General features: G+C 37.9%; 1 protein-coding gene across 5 annotated transcripts in view; it reads right to left on the bottom strand.

Moving 5' to 3' along the window:
* Nucleotides 1-4,361: 4,361 nt before the first annotated feature.
* The window catches only part of ccdc142 (coiled-coil domain containing 142), a 29,581-nt gene continuing 19,100 nt past the window's right edge, over nt 4,362-14,842 (bottom strand). For all 5 annotated transcript variants that reach the window (XM_043257075.1, XM_043257077.1, XM_043257080.1 and 2 more), the window contains 4 exons: nt 13,418-13,532; nt 13,148-13,325; nt 12,842-13,053; nt 4,362-4,763 (listed from right to left, as the gene is read on the bottom strand). In XM_043257075.1, the coding sequence (XP_043113010.1) occupies nt 4,513-4,763; nt 12,842-13,053; nt 13,148-13,325; nt 13,418-13,532 (756 nt within the window). In that variant the 3' untranslated portion in view covers nt 4,362-4,512. The remainder of the gene's footprint in view (nt 4,764-12,841; nt 13,054-13,147; nt 13,326-13,417; nt 13,533-14,842) is intronic.

Genomic DNA, 14,842 nt, shown 5'->3' with positions numbered 1-14,842 from the left:
CATGTTACCTCTGGGAGATATTATCAGGAGATATGGTATTAGCTTTCACTGCTATGCTGATGATACTCAGCTGTATACTTCTTTGTAGCCCGGTTATACACACCAAATTGACAATCTAACAGAAAGTGTTTATGACCTCGAGGTTAGATTATTGTGATGCTTTATTGGGTGGTTGTTCTGCACGCTTGATAAACAAACTTCAGCTAGTCCAAAACGCAGCAGCTAGAGTCCTTACTAGAACTAGGAAGTATGACCATATTAGCCCAGTTCTGTCAACACTGCATTGGCTCCCTATTAAACATTGGATAGATTTTAAAATCTTGTTCATTACTTATAAAGCCCTGAATGGTTTAGCTCCTCAATATTTGAGCGAGCTCTTATCACATTATAGTCCTGCACGTATGCTGCATTCAAAACAGTTTAATAATGCCTAGAATATCAAAATCAGCACATCTTTTTCTTATCTGGCACCCAAACTCTGGAACAATCTCCCTAACACTGTTCAGGAAGTAGACACACTCTGTCAGTTAAAATTTAGATTAAAGACACATCTTTTTAACATAGTGTGACAGAGTGAGTACGTTCCTCCCCTGTAGTTAGAAGACAGCCTATTAGAGCAGAGTGCTGCGTATATAAAAGCCGCTTGTTGTGCTACCCGGGATGCGTCATCGCTAGCTCCGCCCCTTGGTGTGTGTGGGTTTCCACATGGAAAAGGTATGTTTTGGTGGCAGTTTGTCTGGTGTTAAAGTTTAGTTAGTGTATATCAATTAATTGAATTCACTCTTGTAGCTGGAATAGCTTCTGGTTTGCGGGTTTGCAGTGGTGCGCAGGCTGTCATTGATCCCCGGTAAGCCCAGTTTGATAAACGGTTTATATAAAAAAATTACATCTGTTTAAGTCGCATGTTTTTATTTCAGCTGGGTTGAGTCCACTTTTTGTGTGAATTGTCAAACATTATGCTGTGAGCAATCATACAACTTAGGTTATTGTGACGAAGATTTGGGTATGTATCAGTGTATTTTTATTACATTTGTTAATTTGGTTAACGAATTGTTAAATTTTAGCAGGATATTCCGTGGAAACGCTTCGATTGCAGCCTACAGATTAAGACTGTGCTGCTGTTTTGCTGCTATTTCCTCTGCTCCTTGTTTAATGCTGAAACATAAGGCTATGGAAATAGAGATGGTCGGTTCATCACTGTGCGCGTTTGGCGAGCGTTGACCGGCTCCCATTCAGTGATCGGCTTCCTGCAAGTGTTCAGTGCGACCTACTTAATTTGAGTTTCGTTGTTTAGTTATTGCATGTTTTCATTTGTTTTTTTCTTGTGACTGTTTATTTACATCTTTTGTAATAGTCTTGTGGTTAAGTCTCTTTTTTTCATATCTTTATTATATTTTATCGCTATATTGTGATTACTGGAGAATTCTCTCAACCCAGTTCTAGTATAATTGAGGTATTTATTGATTGTTTCTTGCATGTGTGTTTTAGGCCCTGTATGAGAAGGCTAGCTGTTATGATATCCTAGTGGTGGTGTTTGGAGCACGAAGTGTGGACTGCCGTCTGATCACTCACTCCACTGGTGTGTGTGTGTGTGTGCGCGTGTGGTTTAACATTCACTTTACAGCTAGCCTAGTCTGTTTGTACGTTTTAGTCCCTGTTTGACTTGTTGTGGTTCTATTTTTTTTATTCTGGTCGTAAATGTTTTTTTATTTGGATTTAATAAACAAACATGTTTTTATACTAATGTCCTTGTCTCTGCCCTTCATGGTCACGAACCTGTGTGTCTCAATTTAAACACTTAGTTCCCCTTACTTTAAAGGGGTGGCGTAGTCAGCATTAATTCCTAGGTTTTTGAAAATCGTACTGTAATCTGAATTAGTTCCTGTGGCCACGCTACAATAGTCTACACAAAACACACTAATACGTTTTTATTATTCAGATCTATTAAAGATTTGCTAGGCTGCATTAATTAGATCGGCAAACAAGATGTACTCGTGACATCATAAAAAGAATGGCATCTACGCTAATATTAGTCTGTTTCTTTCTTATTCTGTTTATGAGTTCGTATCCAGATTAGATGGTGGATCATCAGAGACCAGAACATCTAGATGAGCCCCGTTGACAGATTCAGATGCACACACACCTTTACACAATCTGAAACAGCTGTGTTTTAAAATTGAACTGGAGTTAAGGGCTGGGCGTCCTACCAGATGAGAACTGGCCCCAACTGAGTCTGGTTTCTCCCAAGGTTTTTTTTCTTCATTCTGTGTGGATGGAGTTTTGGTTCCTTGCCACTGTTGCCTCTGTCTTGCTTTGTTGGGGACACTTAACTTCTAGCGATTATCGTCAAATTGATTACAGAGACTGTCTCTGCAACTAATAACAAATTGTTCAATCTCGACATTATACATCCCTATCACTGTATTCTTCTTCTTTATACTTCTTCTTTATACTGATACAACCTGTGTTGTTAAAAGCGCTATATACATAAAAATTATTGATAAGCTAAATAATTCATTTAAAGTACTTGTTTTGCGGACCTGTCATGCCTGGAACTGTTTGCAAGTATTTCAGTGCTGAAGTTAAATCCTACGCTGGAGTTAAATAATAATCTGTTGATTCATGTGCACCTATTCTGTGGACAAAATCCTGTCATCATCCATTTCAATGCAGCTCTCCTCGCGTCGCTTCATCTCATCTTCTCACTCATTAAACTATGGCAGGTCCTTTAATGCATACAGACCATTACTGTGACACTCTTAAGTAATGAAACTATGACGCCATGGGCTTTAAAAAAAAAAACATTTTCATAGGTTTCAGATTATATTGTTGCTGAAGAAAAGTAGATTAACTTTGGTAGACTTAAACCTAATATGGTGTGTTCCATGATTGAAATAAATTACTTTTTGATGTTAAATTATTTTCATTTCATCTGAGGCAATACAGTGATCTGTCACAAAGCATTAAAGAGCCACAAAACGCTATTCATATTTTGAATATTTATATTTTAAATATAAAGAGACCTTTTTAGTATCAGAAGTAACCTGATCTGTTTTCTATGTCGGTGTGTTATCAGTTTTCTCTTTGCTCTGAACACTTGTAGTGTGAGAGTGGCATTGTTTGTCCGCCATGGCAACAGTAACTAAAAAATGTGGGTTTGCAAACGGTCAATCGTACAATTACATTCAGATTAGTTAGATTTTGTATAAAGTAGGAATACTATCAGAATTTGTTTCTTTTAAGATTAAACAGATGAGAGTTGTTTTAACATAAAAATGCTTTTTTAGTGCCGCTTCATCATACTTCATCGTTCTTGGTTTCTGCTTAAACCCAGAAAGAAACCCTGCCTGCTACAGTCCTGCCTGCTCATATGTAGGGCCTTTATCAGTGATCCTCAAATCTAGATTTCGAGATCCATTTTTCTGCAGAGTTTAGCCTAAACCCTAATCAAACACACCTGAGCATGCTAATCAGTGTCTTCAGGATTATTAGAAAATCACAGGTAAGTGAGTTTTATCAGGGTTGGAGCTAAACTCTACAGTGCATTGGACCTCCAGGGTAAGATTTGAGGAACCCTGGTCTATATGGTGTACATTTTCTATTTTGTGTTATGTTTTATATTTTACTTGTACATGTTAATAATAATAATAATAATAATAATAGTAAACTGGAATACTAAACTGGAACCACTACAGCTGTATAAAATCTAGATCATGAATTGACGAATTTTAAATAAATCATATTTTTAGCTACTTAATGCAATACACAAGTAATCAGAGTACATTACTTTTATATTGTGGTACTTGGTTTATGTTACTGAATAAGTAATTTGTAACTGTAACATTATACATTTTAAAAGTAACCCTCCCAACCCTGCATACATGTAGAATTAAAACTTGAATTACAGATCAAATAAATTAAAACTTGAAAAGGAGCAGGTCCCAGTTAAGAAAGTATATTTATTAAATAAAAATATGCTATATTGCAAAGCATGTAAAAAAAATGCTTGGTTGTATTTTGGTACTTGTGTTTTACATAAATATTTTTACAGACAAATAAATTAAATCTTTCGCTCATATTGCACTTGCTATTTATTGGTCACATATTTATGTTGGTTGCCAGCCACCGTTAAAAACCAAGAAGAATATCAGAGCACATAATGTCAATATTGTGGATCGCATTCATACTCAACAATATTTGACTGTAGGGTTCATACTCTTTTAATGCATATTAAGTGTTTACTGAAATTAATAACCTACTACGTTTGCCAGTTTGGATGCAACAAATTTGTATCATGCATTTAGTACACATTAAATCTGTAGTTAAAGTCCACAATTACTTTGGCAATGAAGAAAATTTTATAAATAGATAAATATACATATTTATTCAGAAAGGCATCAGCAGTGACATTTTTCACAGAAAATATGAATGCTACACAAAGGTTTCAGAGTTGATTTTCACATAATGACCCAGTGAATTTTTAACGCCATCTAGCAAGAAACCTGAACTGGACTAAGGTTCAGATTTAGTGAAACAATGCAGCACTGGGAGCTTCCAGCGTGAGCCGCTGTGTATCCGCAGGTCTAGCCACTCCTGCTGAGCCACGGCCAAGTAGGACTCAGGTGGGGAGGAGGACAGCAGCTCAGGGGTCACTGAGCTCTCAACTTGTGTCAGGGCCTCCTGGTACGCTGCCTGTATGTTCATACTCTCCAGATTATTAAGACTCCCTGCTGCCTGGTCCATGACCTGTCCACTGCTTGGACCTGAGGAAACAAGACACACAGATATTAACATAAAGCTACTGATGCAAAGACTAAAGTTTAATTTTTATATAAAGTAGGTAAACTGTCACATGACATAGTAAATACTCTTCACTTTTTATCCTGCTTTTGTTAGACACTATGCCTCAAAGTAAAATTTAATCTTGGCTGACCGCCAATAACACATTTTGTACAATGCTGCAAACTCTTGCTTTTAAGATTCAAGGTTTTATTTGTCACATACAATTTGTACAAGTACAACTTGTAGTGAAATGTTATTTTGGTACATTCCAAGACTGCAAAGGAGAAAGAAAGACATATATTTAGTATCAGTATTAGTATTATTTTCAGCATTATTTTGCCCGGTGCAATAAATGACAGAGTGCACCTTCAGGTAAAACGACTCCAGCATTAGTCCAGCATTTCCTAATCCCAATCCTCACACCCTAATGCAATGCATATTTTGTATGTATCTCTTATCATGCAAGTTTGTTATACTGTATTTGACTGGGAGTGCCCTGCAAAGTGGACATCACTGGATTTTCAGCCATGATTCTAATTCGAAATGAGTGTTCCATTCAAAGGACATTAAAGCATGCACTATGTAAATGAAATAGTACGTTCATTTACGCAGGCATATTATGACACATTTTACACTTCTGTAGTAAGTTTCTCTGTGTGTGAAGACCATGAATGAATGTTTTGAAGTGAAATTCCCTGCCCAAGGAATAGGGAGCAATGAACCTGTATAGGGATGATATCAAATGGGACACAGTTCATGCACAAAGCTTTCTTGTAACGAGCTGGTTATCTAAACCAGGTGTGTGGGATTGAGATTCGCTGCATTAGTCTATTAGATTATTAACCAGTCTATTGACCAATGTTGTACATTAACAACTTCAAATCAAAATAAAAATTCTAAATATTATAGTTATAAAACTTTACGTTTGTCGGCGTTAAGTGGTTCTCAGTGTAGTGACAATTTCAGCTGAAACGGAATATTGAAGAGGTCACTCCTACTCCATGTCTTTTGCTCATAGCAACCTAACGGTTGAAGAGGTGTGTTTAAGGATGTTCTGGCCAAACCATCAAACTGAAGGAATGTCATTCCAGAGAGCAAAAAAAAAAGGTGAGAAAGAGAGCAGAGCAACAAAGGATTGTATTGAATTGCATTTTCCAATGTGGATGCCTAAATTAGACATAATCCAAACACAATTACAAATCTTTCATTATATATGTGTTTTTGATTTCACCAATGTTCTGTGACTGCAAAACTTGAAATGCAAAAGTCCATTTGCAACTGTATTTCCCATGTAACCTGCCAAACCTGGAATCACAATTCCATTAGCCTTTCAATCCCTATCAGGGGTGGGACTACAGAATGAGCAGTGTTTGTGTTGTCACTCACTAGTTGTACAATTAATCAAATACGATTACCATGCATATCTCATCAGAGAGAGATCTTGTGGCAACCATGACGCTAAGGTGCCACAAGACGCACACTCCAGAATGGATTAATCATTTTTAACAATGGTTCATTTAAATAAATGAATGAAAAGGGGGTAAGGAGATAAGCCAAGTGTCAAGTCATTTAGTTTGCTCCTGTCTCATTCAGTACATTGCTACAATCTGAATTTGATATAAAAGATATAAAGGGTATCCACATTTTCTAAGAAAAGAAGAAATCTCACCTTTTAACATAAGTTATTTTTTCCATCACTAAACACAAGGACATGTTATTGATCCACTGTACAATAGATGGCCTTTCCACCTTTTTCTAGTGTAAAGCTATCAGAAGTTTTGCTTAGAATATACTAGTAACAACCATTTTAAGTTGTAATGACATGTTGAACAATATTCTCAGGAATAATTCCCAAATTAAAAAAAGACACCGTATCTTTTTTTTTCTAAGAGATTTAATGCCTGCTGTATAGAGGAAAATATTTAGGGTAACTTTGACTTTATTCAATGTTCAACCAAGATGTATAAGATTCTGAAGAGAAATATTATAAAGTAGATTGTAACCGTGTTGTCCAGTAGTACGATTGGAGATTTGGAAACTGGAGACCACCACTATAATAAAGCAAGTATAATAATAATAATAATAATAACCAAACACAAGCTCTTTTATTATTCCAGATGAAATAATATTCCAAGTGAATAATTTTCTAAGTATTGTAAAATAGGAAGATGGAGGGCAGAGAGGGATATTTTGAAACAGATATAATATTTTAGATAATACAAATTTTTTTATTGTATTTGCACGTCCAATTAGCGATCCATCTTTCAATAAATTTAAAGATAGTGTTCAAAAGAGGTTGGTAATGAACTGAGATATATGATCTATGTTAGCCATTATTTTAATTCATAAACAAAATCAATCTACCACATTCAATTTTGTTACATCCGGCATTTGTCTATCACCATTATTCAGTAAATGAAAAAAAAAAAATCTGTATTAGAGAAGGAATGGAATGTATTTTAATATGAGCTGTATTAAGCTGTATTATCTGTATTAAGTAATGAAATTGAAATTATTCACTTTTTGTGTTTATCTTATTAGGTTTAAGTTTAGCGTGATAAGAGTGTGACTTTAAGGTTCAACACATCATTCGCAAAGGATTCTTTAAATATATCGTGACAGGAAGAATCACACAACAAGGAGAAAAATACTCTGGAGAGTGGATTTATTAACAATAAATGAAAATATGCGGTGAGGTGGCTCCAAATGAAAATCCCGGTGCTGTGGTGATCTTGTACTCTGGTGTCCCTGTGTGCTGCAGTGGGTCCGTGCTGTAAGGAGTGAGGCTGATCGGTCACACACTGCTGTCTGAGAATGGAGAATAGATACAAGCGTTACTTTAGGCTGCATTGGAGATGTTTCTCAGACAGTGGCGTCTTCCTGCTGTTTTTAAAACCAGTCCTTGATGAGATGAAGGTGCGACTGATCAGCCTGCGTGGGGTGTGGTCAGGTGCTCCTTGTTTGTTTCCAGGGCAACGCTAATCGGGACGCTCATCACACTCCCCACCCGTTGTCCTGGTCCTCTAATGAGATGTGGTATTAGGGAAGAAATAGGGGATGGGTGGGGAATCACCCCTGACAGACCAGCGAAAACTGCACAGATCCGAAAGAGGCCGTCTGCATTGGCGTTCGCTGCTCCAGCTCTGTGACGCACAACAAAGTCCTGGAGTGCAAGGAACTATCTGGTCACCCTGGCGTTGGTATCCTTGGCCCGGGTCATTCACTGTAGCAGAGCATGGTGGGTAACCAGGGTAAACCGCCGGCCCAAGAGATAGTAGGCCAGGGCCTCCTTTTCCACCATTACAATATCGGATGCTCCTTGCCCTCCTGGACTTGTGACAGGACAGCTCCTAGTCCTGTGTCGGAAGCATCTGTTTGCACCAAGACAGGCAGTTGAAGTCGGGGAGGATTGGCTCCGAGGTTTGGGATGACTTCACCTTTTGAATGGCCTCCTCTGCTGCTGGTGTCCACTCCACTTTCTCCGGTTGCCCCTTCCTGGTCAGATCTGTCAGGGAGGCAGCTAAAGAGGAGAATTTGGGGATAAAACAGCGATAATATCCCGCCAACCCCAAGAACACACATACCTGGGTCTTGGTGAGGGGTCTGGGAGTCTGACCGCTTCCACTTTCTTCTTTGGAGGCCGAATGAGACCCCTCCCAATCTGGAAACCCAGGTACTTCGCTTCAGAGAGCGCGAGATGACATTTGCGGGGGTTGGCAGTGAGTCCAGCCCCCTCCGGAGCTCTGAAAGCACCCTCCGTAACCGGTCAAGGTGGTCATCCTATGCCTTGAAGTAGATTACAACGTCATCCAAATAGGCCGTTGCATAGTCTTGGTGAGGCCATAAGATGATGTCCATCATTCGTTGGAACGTCGCTGGGGCCCTGTGGAGGCCAAAGGGAAGGGTCTGGTATTACCAATGGCCTGACTAGCACTCGGGGTCTCTTCAAGCAGCCAATGTTGGGCCAGTCGTGTCAGTTCCGCGGCTTGAGCTCGCTGGGTTTCAGGGATTGTATTCCCAGTCATGCAAAAGTTGAGCCGCCGGAATAGAGTATAGGCCAAGGTGCACTTCGGGGTACTTCTCAGCGGTATTACGGGAAAATGAGAAATACGCCTGTTGTGCCTCTCCAGTAAGCAGCAGGGCCAGTACACATGCCCAGTTGTCAGGATGCTATCCTAATTATCCAAGCTAATAATTTCCCTGCCTTTTCACCTTGATCAAAATAGTTTCGTCACTAGTCAACATCATTAGACTAGTTGCCGCTGTTTTGGCAAATGGTTAATTATATGTAATTAACTAGTAATTTAGGGTCAATTAGGTTGAGCGATATAGGGGCATGGTCTGAAATCAATATAAACATAAGAACAATTAGTAATATATGAAATAATTGCTCCAGAAATAAGGAAGTAATCAATTCTAAAATAAGACTGATGTGTTTTGGAGAAGCAAGAATACTGGATGTCCTTGGGGTGTAATCCATATTTCATCAAGGTTTAAATCTGGAATAATTTTAATATATTTATAAGTGAACAAAGAGCTGAAAAAACAACACCATCAATGGTCACTTGCAGGTGTGCTGGAAAGATGAATCATACATTAGTCTCTTAGTTTGTAGCTTCTTCTTTACATTTTCGAAATGCCTCTATTGCTTGTTTACGTCAGCAGAAAGGTCCAGAAAGAACATTATTCTGTGATTTTGGAAAAGTACATCTTTGCTCTGGTTGATTGCATCACATGATTCTCTTTATGGTCTAGAATTTCACAAATCATCACTCTCGGGGTAGATTGTGTGTCCGCTGCAGTCTTTCGCAAATATAACCGAACATTTGGGCCCACTCGATGGGCAGTGGCTTCAGCAATAGTTCCACGTCCAGCGCTTCAGGTAACCAGCTTTCTAAAAATGTACATGCATCATTGCCCTCTGATTTTTCTGGAAAAGCCTAGGAGCCACAGATTGGAGCATCAGCTGCTATTTTCCAAATCTATTTTCCAGGCAAGAGCAGTAATTCTCTTTTCATGAATACAGCTGAGAGGACAGTTTCAAACAGAGAAAATATATCAACTATAAAGCAACTCAAGTTTATTGCTTGTATGATACCACATCAGCGTGTAAGCTGCCAGCTTGATCGCCACAAAAAATGATGGCTTATTTTTCGCAAAATAATGATTCAAGGCCCCAATATACTTAAAGTTTTTCTTCATTTGAGGACAAAAAGATAATTGAAAAGGTTGAGCGACAGTAAACTGTTCCCAAAAATTCGGACACGGAGACTAGATGACGCTTGCACATAGCCTATAATTTTGATAAAAACAAAGGTTTATTTATTGTACACCTTTGAAATTAATTTTGAAAGAAGAAGAACAGCAGCACTATGATGTAATATTTATTTGCTTGCTATCTTTCCTTTCATTATTTTCATGGCTTTGATTAAACTTGTGCCTTTAATGTGCTTTTGCCACGTGAGTTCTGAAGGAAAACTCCCTCTTGTTCACTATTTATTTGTCTCTTGCTTAAATCGCTGTCTTATTCTTTGTGACGCTAGTGCTGCTGTCATATGCGGCTTTGAAGACACTGACATTACTTTAAAAAAGGGGGACTGCTTGCTTGTCTTGTGTCACACCCTTCTAGAGTTCCGCTTCCAATTTTGTTATAAGGGACTTTTCTGTCTCTTCATGGGTATGAGAGATAAAGCCAGGTTCTCTTTTTGTTTTGTTTTAGTTTCCTTTTTTTCTGGTAAAAGGTTTGGATTTTTTTATTTTTAATTATTTGTTTGTGTTTCAGTTTTATAACATTCATCTTTAACTAATGCAGATTAACTTCTTTGAATAATTACAGCTGACTTTCAGTGGTGATTAATCAGTTAAATTTTGCTTCAGGGTTCATTCTTTTATATTTGTCTGATTTTGATATCCACTGTTGTGAAAGGTTGCTTTATTAGGTAATATCCATGAAGCATTGTCCAAGTCCTTTTTATAAATTGTTCTTTTGTGGCATGAGCTGAGGTCTTTGTGGCTTTTTGAGTGTTTGATAGTGATCAGAGTGCATGTTGGTGTGTGTTAAAAGCTAACTCTACATTGCTCTTTTGCCATTTGGGAACCTCAGCACTGTTGGTATTTATTCTTTTTTTTTATTGCTTTTGTTTTTAATGAATAGGTGTTTTTTACCTATAGTACATTTATCTAAAGTTGATTTTTATTTTTATCTTTCTGTTTCTTTTAGTTCAAAGGGGGGTTTCTAGTTGTCGATTTTAGCGTGTTTAAGTGTTAATCTTGTCATTATACATCACTATCACTCTATTCTCCTATTTGATACAGTTCAGTGCTTTGATACAATCTGTATTGTTAAAAGTGCTATATAAATAAAAGTGATTGATTGATTGATTGATTGAAAAAGCAATATGTAGTTGTAGGAAATGGGAAATACAGTTGAAAATGGACTTTGCTTTTTCATTTTAATTTGACAGTCACAGTGACTGTATGGAAAATACAAATTAAAATACAATTTGCAATTTCTTTTGATAATTGTCCAGAATATACAACACCCCAAGAACAGCCCTGTTAATCAGTGACAACAGTTTAATAATCTCACCATCAATATGATAATTCGTTAATGATGCACTCAACACTCGGTGATCTGGGTGAACAAACACACAAGCTACAAAAGAACCCCTCTTTCAGAGAAATTCCCTCGTGCCTGGGCCTAGAACTGTTCACAAGCCATTAAAACTGATCTAGCACCCATTGCAGCGCCTTGCTTTGAGCTTTGCATTGAGCATTCCATTACTTGCGCTACAACAACTCCATACACTCGCTGTACGGAACGACTGGAAGTTGCCAAGGACACAGCGCAAGCTGCTGCAATGCGAATCACTGAACTGCTCCAGCGTTCCGTCAGCGAGAACTCCATTGACCCTCTGCAGCTTCAACTCTGGAAAAGCTGAGCAGCCCAGCGACGGGAGACTTTCACGAATGCCCATTCAAATGGCATGGGGAATCCCAAAGACGTCACCCAAGACAAGCGCCACAACCAATCAGAGAAGCCAGGATTTTCCTCAGATAAGAAAAAGTCATGAAAAAGTTTTTGTGATAGCATATATTTCCTTTCAGTACTGCAAGATGTTTGCTCTGTCTAGATGTGCTTTAATTTCCACTAACGATGCAATGCATTCCTGTCATGTATCTACAAGCGCTTTAATAAGCTAACAGAAAGCAGGTTCCTGCGTTTACATGCTGAAGGGTTATTAGAAACGGGTTAATTGTTGTCATTTTAAAAATTATCTAAACGTGCAGCTGTAGTGCAGCAATATCAGTATTTATTCAAGTATGCACAATGCAGCTATGCACACATAAACTGCAGCAGATGTAGTGAAATATGAATGTATGCTTTTATTCTATTCACAGTTCGTTTAGATCAACATGATCACTTCAACTGCCAGAGGTTTAAGTTAACTCAACTGATTTTCTGCATGTGTCAGTCATGGGAAAGCTCTGATTGGTCGAACTCCTCTATCATTGCTGTTGCTTGATTTAAGTAATGTGTGTGCACAAAGGCGTCACCAGGTTTTTGCTTACTGTGGAGTGACGAATAATACCAGCATACTTTAAAGTCAAAATGCATACCCACTGTGCAAAATGCATACAGGCTGGCAGGTCTGCATTCCAAAACTTCTTCAATGTCTACATTAATAGTAAAATGCAATAAATTTGTCACTTTTCTTTCACAATGACATGGTGCAGTTAGTGTATATAGCCTATAACTATAAATTTAACACTTTTCACAATTAAATGTTGCCAGCTGTAGTAAAGTCTATACATGTAATACTCTAAAAATCTGTAGGCAATTATAGCAGTCAGCATTTACATTGAAGACTCAGTAATGCCTCTTCTGAAAGAATGTTCAAATCAGAGGGCTAAAATGGCATTTTACTTCTTAAATGTGTGAGTTTCATGTAATTTTATCTTTAAAAAATGACTAACATTATAAGTGCACCCCAGAAAACATGAAAACATTTTTAAAAGCAGTTAATGCTTCCCCCTATTTTTACTTGAATGAACTCACAGCAGTGTCTGAAGGGTTCCCAGCTGTGAGAGGGCAGGTAAGGTTTGGCCATAGGCTGCTGAAGCAGGCACACGATTGCATTATCCATCTGATGAAAAACACGGAGTGACAGCAGCTTCTGGTACAGCTCGTCTGAGAGGCTATATTCCTCTGAACGAATGAGATCTCGAATCAAGTCGAAGTCCTGCTTCAGTTGCAGAGCTCCCTGAATGCTAGTGTAAATGAAGAATTCACAAACATGAACAGTGAGAATAGAACATGAAACACTACAGTAAGACAGTACTGCTCCACCACATGTTTACTAACCTAAACTTGATCTTCTGTTTAAGGATGTGCTCCATCCAGGCCTCCATAAATGCTGTCATAGTCTCAGTGAGAGCAAGAATACGAGCATCATCAGGCAGAGGCAGAACCCCCTCCAGGACCTGACCAATAACAATCTGAGCAGCAGAGGCTGCATAATCACTAGGACTGCTGGGCAGCTCTAAAAATAATGCACAGCATTTAATATTTTTAGGAGAATTTAGCAATCTACAAGCAGACAGTACACAGTATTTTCATTCATTGCATCTGTACCAGTTTTGTGATTAATCCTCCAATGCTTTGCTGATGGCATGGTTTGCTCAAAGATCTCCACAGACATTTTCTTGCAGTCTACAGAAAAGGTCCTCAGGACAAGATCAGAGAAAACCTGCAATATCAAACAAACAGCGTTGGACATACAGAAAGAGATCTTTAAAGAGTTAATTTCATGTGTTAGTTTTCATTTTAATTCCCTGTTGTTACAATATAATGTTAATGCCACCTGTATTCACCATCTATTGATTTAGTTAATTTTTTCTTTTGAGTCTTTAAAACTTTTGAAAGAAGTCTTGTTTCATAACCAAGGCTGCATTATTTTGATTGAAAACAGCTAAAATAGTGAATATTGATGTTACTGTGAATTAGTATTGTTATTAATAATTTAAAACTGTTTAAACTGTTGTAGAGAAGAGCACATTCCACTATTGTGGACAAATGTTTGCTACATTTTGATTGGATCTTAGCAAACTAACATAAGAACACTGTTCAACGCCATCAGATAAAGATACCAGGACAATGGCCAGATACCTCTTAAAGGGCAAGAAGACAACCTTTGGTAAAAAGCCCAGGAATGAAAGGACTTTCATTGGTCAAAATGCAGTTTCTATCCTTCACCTACCAACAGACTGATTCCGCTTGTGACTACCATAAAAATTCCTTAGAACCTTTGGATGCAGCAGAAGTGGGTGAAACAAAGAGATCACAAAGTTCCATTCAAATCTATTCATAACTATGTTCTCAAACCTTTTACTGATGCAAATTACAACACATACTTCTTATACTTATTCATAGAAATATTCTCAGTGTGTTTGTAACATTGTCAGATGCATTCTGTTTATGGTTTGGTAAGTGAGAAATGCACCTTTAGTGACACTTTGACTAACTTTGTGTTTAGACTATGCAAATGTTCCACAAGAGGAAAGAAAGGTGGGAGACACCGTGCTTCCAGCAATGGAAATGGAGAAACGCGAGATTGCAATTCAAGATTCAACATTCAACATTTTATTTGTCACATACATTTTGTACAAGCACAACTTGTAATGAAATGTTAGTCTGGTACATTCCAAAGACTGTGCAAAAGAGAAAAAAATTATTTAAATGTAGAAATAACAGAAATATACATCAAATAATAATATATAATAATAAAATAGAGAATTTAAAATCTATCGATTAAAGTGCAGATGCAATGAGTAGCAATGGCATTATGCTATCAGAGTTAGGCAATTGTCTATATGGAGGAGTCTGATGGCCTGGTGGAAGAAGCTTCTTTTGAGTCTCTCTGTCAGACTGCGGTATCGTCTAGCAGAGTGCAGCAGACAGAAGAGAGGATTTGCAGGGTGTGTATTGTCCTTGTTTATTTTGCCTGTTGTAAATGTTTTGCAGAGAGGGTAGAGCAGAACCAGAGATGCAATCAGTTAA

Source organism: Puntigrus tetrazona, chromosome 14, assembly GCF_018831695.1.
Source record: "Puntigrus tetrazona isolate hp1 chromosome 14, ASM1883169v1, whole genome shotgun sequence".
NCBI classification, from domain to species: Eukaryota; Metazoa; Chordata; class Actinopteri; order Cypriniformes; family Cyprinidae; genus Puntigrus; species Puntigrus tetrazona.
The sequence above is the reverse complement of the archived record's forward strand: the minus strand, read 5'-3'. Positions and strand labels throughout refer to the sequence as shown.